At 35.6% G+C, this 8,020-nt stretch overlaps 1 protein-coding gene across 1 annotated transcript; it reads left to right on the forward strand.

Moving 5' to 3' along the window:
• Positions 1-5,031: 5,031 nt before the first annotated feature.
• On the forward strand, positions 5,032-6,715 carry LOC113238049 (piggyBac transposable element-derived protein 4-like; the record flags this gene model as incomplete). Its single annotated transcript, XM_026474771.1, has 1 exon — positions 5,032-6,715. A coding segment is annotated over exon 1 (1,684 nt), but the record flags the coding sequence as incomplete, so codon positions are not given.
• Between the last annotated feature and the right edge of the window lie 1,305 nt (positions 6,716-8,020).

An 8,020-nucleotide genomic window follows, 5' to 3' on the forward strand; every position in this document is an offset into this window, starting at 1 on the left:
CGAACAGGACGGAGTGGAGCATGGATGTCATAAAGCTGGATAAGCATCGAATTAAAAATTTCCATCTTCAGGTCGATGGTTTGGGCTCTAAGAACAGCGTCCCAGTCAATACCGCCAAGGTCACGCATAAAGCTACCTTCATCAAAGTTCTTAAAATTGCGCTGCATGACCACCCGAGGCTTAAGCTTAGGGCAACGGATTCTGTATGACAGGTAAATGAGGTCATGATAAGAGAAGGCCTCGGCAGGGAATTGACCGTGTACGCTAACATGGTCAGTTGTGGACACAATAATAAGGTCCAACAAAGATGGCTGGCATCCAGGAAAGTGGTGCGTTGAAGAAGATGGGAGAATGCTAAGATTAGTAGAATCCACGATTGAGCGAAGCTGAGTAGAACGGGAGTGGTGTTTAATCAGACAGGTGTTAAAATCACCCATAATGATTGTATGATCAACCGTGGGTACCAAATCTTCCAATAAAGTTTCAAACTTACTAAAATAATCAGTATGTAGATTTGGGCTGTAAAAAACTCCCAAAAGGAGCTTCTGATGGCCCAAAAAAACTTCCACAAAAAGATGCTCAGATGATTCAGAATAAGGAGAAGGGGATTTATCTAAAATATTGAAAGGAAGATTACTTTTAAGGTATATAGCAACCCCACCACGACCCTTACCAGTCCTATCATTGCGGATGAGATGGAAACCAGGAAGCTCGTAGGAAGACGAAGGGAGACATGGTTTTATAAAAGATTCCGAAACTAATATTGCGTGAATATTCCTATTATTTGAGAAAGTGCTCACCAAATCAGCATAGTGGGCAGGAATACTTTGTGCATTTATATGGACTGCGTTAAAGTTTTTCGTGACGGCTGAAAAGCTAGCTTCCAGAAGTTCATCTAATGGTCGAGACACACTTTGAAAACTAGAATCAGAAAGCGAAGACGCTGAGTGAAAATCCAACCCATCACTCAAAGAGTCATTACTGTTGTAGGCATTAGTTTGCAACATTTAATATAATATTATAATATGTATGTAATTACAGAGAATATAATATATAATAATAAGCACTAAAAAATAAAAGATAATTAAGATAAAAATTAAAAAACTAAAATAATGATGATAATAAAAAAACCCAAAATATTCATTATACCCGCCAGCAGTGTGAAAGAGAATAGCTTACAATGACAAAAAATAATTAGAAAACAAGACACAAAAGCATCGGAAATTAATAGTTTTCTCCGTTTACGAAATTAATAATAAAGTATACAAATAAAATAAAACATGTCGGCGCAACATTGACATGTCACAGCGAAAACAAAACGAATCACAGATTTAAACACGTTTCCGAACAAATAATCGCTATGTAACTGTCACAAAAAGATGTTAGTGACAGTTGACGTCAAGAGACAAAATCGTAACAAACGAATGTTGCAAATTAAAATTTTGCATTACAAAACAGATCAAAATTAAGTAGGTACGCCAAGAATTAAAGTACTAAAAAAGAAGGTCCTACATTTTGTTCGCTGTGGTACTTGGAGAAATCGCAAGAAACTCGGACATAGTCTCTAGCCTGCGTCTTCTGCCATCCGGTCATTTGATATGTATGGTTCCGTCCAAGGTCCAGCAATTAGTAACCCCAAATTTTAGCCTGGCAGCTACAAAAACGACATGACTAGTAGAAGAATAGACTAGTGCTAGCAGTAGGCTCATATCATTTTTCCAATGTTATAATCTTGTGAATCTTTTCTTGGTGCCTACTAGAATAACTTTTAATACTGCCACTTGTTTAGACAATATTTATACTAACGCCGTACCTAGTAATAAATCTATTATAAATAAATTAACTTCTGATCACTGCGGTCAATTGGCCACTTTTAATATAACTGTTGACAAAATGTCAAAAAAGGATATCACATGTGTTACGATAAATAATGGTCGACTTAAAGCTTATAGAAATAATATAATGCTTAAACCAACTGAACTTCCGTACGTTAACGATCCCAATAAATTGTATAATTCAGTTTTCAACATAGTCAAAAGTGAACGTGATAACATTTTTAGGTCCAAAATCATAACTATTAATAATTCATTGAAATTTAGTGATTGGGCGACTGGGAGTTCACAAAAGTAGACAAAGACTATATAATCTTTACGATGAAAGGACTTATAACACTAGTAACTCAAACTCAAACTCAAACTCAAAATAATCTTTATTTCATAGGTACCTAAGCATTATTACACTTGAAATCGTCACAATGGTTATACTCTACCGCTCATTCGTAAGGCAGATTCCCCTGAGAAGAATGAGCAAGAAACTCTAGGGGTTGCTCTTTGTAAATAGCATTTACAATATTTTTTTATTTTTATTTGAAACATCAGAGATCGAGACTACCTCCATGAGCTAAACGGGTTACTACCACGGATTTTTGTCATCCAAGTACGCAGAAATTGTATAATAACCTTTAGTATAAAGTTTTTGTTTCACTATAGTTTTAAACCTCGAGAAAGGCAAATTTTGTATATCAACCGGAATCTTGTTATAGAAGCGTATACATTGCCCCTTAAATGATTTTTTGACTTTGTGAAGACGACAATCAAGAAAAGCTAGTTTATTTCTATTCCTCGTATTAATGTTATGTCTGTCACTATTTTTCATAAATAAATTACTATTCCTTTTAACATAAATTACATTTTCATAAATGTACTGTGAGGCTAGTGTAAGAATGTGTTTAATTTCCTTAGACTTATCTCTCAAAGATACTTTGGGGCCCAGATTGTAAATTGCCCTAACTGCACGTTTCTGCAGGACAAAGATTCTATTGATATCGGCGGCATTACCCCAAAGCAAAATGCCGTATGTCATTAGACTGTGAAAGTAACTGAAGTAAACCAATCTAGCGGTTTCGACGTCTGAACAGTTTTAATAATTTTGTTAGGAAATATTCGAAAATGTTTAAACGTGTTTGTGTTGCAGCCAAAGCAATGTTTATAAATAATAAAATAAAAAGCAGCGCGAATGTAGAAAAAACGACTTGGAATATTATAAACAGCGAAACTGGAAGGATCAAACCTCGTAACTTAGATTTTCAACTAAGATTTAATGACAAAATTGTAAACACGGACGCAGAAAATGCTAAAATATTTGAAAATTTTTTTACTGACATTCCAATTTTGACCACTAAGTCGTTAAATTCATCTCCCACCGCCGCTGAATCCTTACTAAAAGAAAATAATGCAGCTAGTATCACTAATTTAAGGTTCCGTCATGTATTTCCAAACGATATTGTTAAAGCCTTTAAGTCTATAAACATAAAAAATACTGCTGATCTTGATGGTCTTTCAGTCAGAGTAATTAGTTCTATAGTTGATTGTATTGCGCCTTATTTAGCCTGTGTCTTTAATAAATGTGTTGATGATGGTGTCTTTCCTGACCTCATGAAGCAAAGTAAAGTTATTCCACTTTTCAAATCTGGTAGTATTTCTGACCCCATCAATTTCAGACCCATATCAATACTACCAACTCTCAGTAAAATATTTGAAAAAGTTATTCTAAATCAGATGTGTGCACATTTTTATAGTAATAACTTAATGTCTCCTAAACAATTTGCTTTCACTCGGGGTCGCTCTACAACCGACGCTGGTGTCGAGTTGATTAATCATATATTTGATGCACGGGAAGTATCACATGATGCTATTGGTGTATTCTGTGACCTTTCCAAAGCTTTTGATTGTGTGCACCATGATACACTGGTAGAATAGAATAGAAAATCATTTATTCGACGAAGGCAAATACATAAAAAAGTAAACAGTTCAAAAAACGAAACAAAAAAATAAAAATATAAAGAAGAAACAGAGTAAAAATCAGGATTGACAAAAAACAATAAACGTTGTATGCTACTATGCATGCCCCGTCGAATAGGTCACCACCTCAGCATTTGCAGGGCATAGCGACTTTCCAAAGATCGGGGAAAATTGACGTAGTAATCGATTTATTGACTAAATAAGTAAGTAAGTCAGAAGTTTGCGGTAGACTCAGCAGAAACATGTCCAGTGTAAGGTTATCATAGCCCTTTGCATTAGACTTCAAACTGGACAGTGTTTTAAGAATATCACTAGGATAGACTGGATTCAATATGCGAGTAGCGTCACTAAACTTATTTTGTTTATAAAAACTAATGTAAGACAAAGGAATATCTCGCGTACTAACTTTTAAAAAGTGTTGATTTATTACATTAGGATCATTAATAAACGAAGGTAGCTCTGAATCATTTCCTGGTGGCAACAGGTTGTTTTTCAAATTTTTCCAGAGTGTTTTGGGATGATTAATTTTATTATTAATATTCTGCTTGAAATATGCAACTTTTTCACAATACAACGATGTGTTAACTAATTTTTTAAGACTCTTGTAATACTCTTTCCTAGCATGTGAATTTGTTTTTAAATAAGTGAGGTGAGCTTTATCTCGTAGATGCATCATCAGTTTAATATTAGGAGTGATCAAGGATGCGACCTCTCAGTAACTGTATAATTTTTAACAGGGGCATATTTGTCAAAAATGCGAATTAAATTTACGATAAGAAAGGCCACAATTTCGTTAACATCATGATTCCATGCGTACGTAGTCCAATCAACAGAACAAAGGTCCCTGTTAAACTCCAGTAGTGGAATACTATTCAGATTCCTAGAAGTTAGCATCCTAGGATGTATTTTAGGCCTTTTAATATTAACCTTCGGCATACAACATGGGGTCTAGTGCACCCCGGACGGTTGAAAATCGTTACAATTTTTAAAATAATGACGCGTCAGTGTTGCCACTTTTAGTAGCTGAGTTAGCAACGTTGCCGCTCCGATTGGTGTCTTTGGCTCAGTGTTATGCACGCGTTGTTAGGCGCTGGACGTGTTTTGGGTCTCTCACACCCCACCTTGTATCGGACTTAAATATAAAGGTAAGGGTCTTATTATTTTTTTTCGGTATTATAATAATGTTTATTATGTTTCAATACCATACAATTTTTGGTTATAGGTAAAAATAATGGCTAGTATTAGAAATGAGCTAATTGAACAATGTTTATTAGAAGAAGACGACAGCGATTGCGACGCCGTTATACCGTGTGAAAATGACTGCGAATCCGGTCACTTGAGTATAGCGTCAGGTCATCAAAGTGAGGTAGATGCTGAGGATATCAACCAGCTTCCTACCCACTTACAAAGTCATCCAATAAGGCAAACCCGCTCTCGCCAGTCTTCAAATGAGTCCACTTTATCAAACCGGGAACATCCTCGCATCTTAAGCCCTACTTTATCGGTTTCTAGAAATTATTTCATTGGTAAAGACGGAACAAAATGGCAGAAAAATCCACCAAGAATAAATGTACGTACCAGAAATGAAAACATAATAAAGGAAACACCGGGAGTCAAGTCGCATGCAAGGAATAAGAAATCACACTTAGAATGTTTTGAACTGTTTTTGTCGGAGGATATTCTGTATTCAATTTTGATACACACGAATAACAGGATTCAAACAAATCTACTATTAAAATATGGTACTTCTGAAACCATTGACTGCACGAGATCTGAAATTACTCTTATTGAGCTTAAGGCATTAATCGGATTATTAATATTAGCTGGGGTATATCGCGCTGGAAGAGAAAACTTAGAAGACTTGTGGGCGACGGATGGTACGGGTATTGAAATATTTCGTCTAACTATGACACGAAATAGATTTACCTTTCTACTCAATAACTTAAGATTCGATGATATGTTGACAAGGACAGAAAGAGCTTCAACGGATAGACTAGCACCTATACGACATATATTCGAATGTTTTGTAACCAACTGCCAAGACGCATATACACCCTACGAATACCTCACGTTGGATGAGGAGCTTGTCGCGTTTAGAGGAAAATGTGGTTTCAGACAGTACATACCATCGAAGCCGGCAAAATATGGTATAAAAATCTATGCTCTCGTTGACTGTAAAACGTTCTATACAGTAAACTTAGAAATCTACTGCGGAAAACAACCTGATAACAGCCCATACACTGTCAGCAACAAACCATACGATGTAGTAGACAGGATAGTAAGATGCGTTTCGGGTACTTCACGTAATGTTACAATGGACAATTTTTTTACCAGTTTAGAGAGCACACAACATTTACTAGAGTACCACAAGCTCACTGTTGTCGGTACTTTACGGGCAAATAAAACCTGTTTACCAGCTGAATTCAAGACCAGACGTGAGGAGAAATCTTCAATGTTTGGGTTCCAAAAAGATATCACTTTGGTGTCTTATGTGCCAAAACCGAGAAAAATGGTTTATTTAATGTCATCACTCCATCATGATCAAATAATAGACGAACAAACTGGAGCTCAACAAAAACCAGAAATTATCACCTTCTATAATGCAACAAAAAGCGGCGTAGATGTAGTTGATAAGCTTTCAAGAACTTATGATGTTTCCCGCAACTCGAATCGGTGGCCACTCACTATATTTTTTGCTTTGGTGAATCATGCAGGTATAAACTCAATGATAGTCTATCTATCAAACAATAATATACAAATGAAAAAATCTAACCATAGGCGAAAATTTCTCAAGAAATTGGGTTTATCGCTGCTGGAAGAGCATCAGAAAAATAGAAAAGAAAACGAAAGGCTGCCCAAAGAATTACGTAAAAGATTAGGAGAACATCTAGGAGAACCATCATTGGCTTCACCGGGTAAAAAGACGAATGGTGTCCAAAGATGTTCCAAATGCCCTAGGAAAAAAGATCGCAAAACCAAATATGTATGCGAGAAATGTTCCATACCGTTGTGCCTCGAACATTGTCATTTTTTGTGTGAAAATTGTTCCATACATGGAGAATAATTTTTTATTATTTCAAAGTAGCTTTTATTATTATTTTATCTTTTTAAGGATAGATATGTATATGTTCACTCATTAAGAGTCAATTGTGTTCATTTTTATAACCTTTACTGTGATTTTATGAAAATAAATATTATGTTATAGTTCCTAATGTCAAGTCAATTCAGTTATATAGTCAGAAGTTGACTGTTTTTTGTTCCTAATAATAATAAACAATTACTTAATTTAAAATTATATTTTATTATATGACCTTTCGCATAATATTAAAACCTCAATCAATTCAACCCAAACTCAATAATATTACCACGTTTTGTGGATTTATTAGGGTATGTCACACCCCACCTTGTACGGCTTGTTACTAAATTTCACCTTGTATGCCGAAGGTTAAAACTAGCAGAGATAAAAGCATGGCCTCCGAGCGCTGCTAAGGGCTCGACAACTACGTCATTGACTTTCAAATTCGTACATACCAGGTCAAATAAGCGTCTGGCTATGTTCTGTATAGTGTGGCAGAAAATACCTTTTGAAGCAAGTTATGACATCTTAAGAAGTCATTTAATCTGATTGTCTTGGGGTCTAACTGATTCATATAGTTGATATTAAAGTCTCCTAGCAACACAACCCAACTGCAAAAAGACAAAGAATTCAAAGAATTACACAGGGCATCCAGAAATGAATCAACATCCTGCCACGGAGGTCTATAGGCTGTACCCACTGCCAGCTTAATTCCTTTGACGTTGAGAATGAGCCACATTTGTTCGATATACTGGTGCCAGGTCTCAGCCAGGTCTCATTAATGGCCATTATGTTAACATCATGACGCTCCATAGCGGCGACGAACTCATCGTGGTTAGTACCAAGTGAGCCTGCATTAAGTAAACCAATTTTAATATTATTAATAGCCATTAGGTACATATAAAAATAACAAATATTTTATTACAGTCGGTGACGTGTACGTGTTCATAATTATAAGTAAGTAAACAACATTGTATTGAGTAGCAGACTGAGACTATATTATTACGGTAAATAATGTGGCAGGACAGGGAGTAATGATATAATACATAATACAATAATACAAAAAATTGTTTATGGAAACGAGAACAACTGAAAACCAGCAACACCGAAACACGGTTCCCCACAAGCAGAACATACAACGCAG

Source organism: Hyposmocoma kahamanoa, unplaced genomic scaffold (assembly GCF_003589595.1).
Source record: "Hyposmocoma kahamanoa isolate Upper Pololo Valley unplaced genomic scaffold, ASM358959v1 94081, whole genome shotgun sequence".
Taxonomy (NCBI): Eukaryota; Metazoa; Arthropoda; class Insecta; order Lepidoptera; family Cosmopterigidae; genus Hyposmocoma; species Hyposmocoma kahamanoa.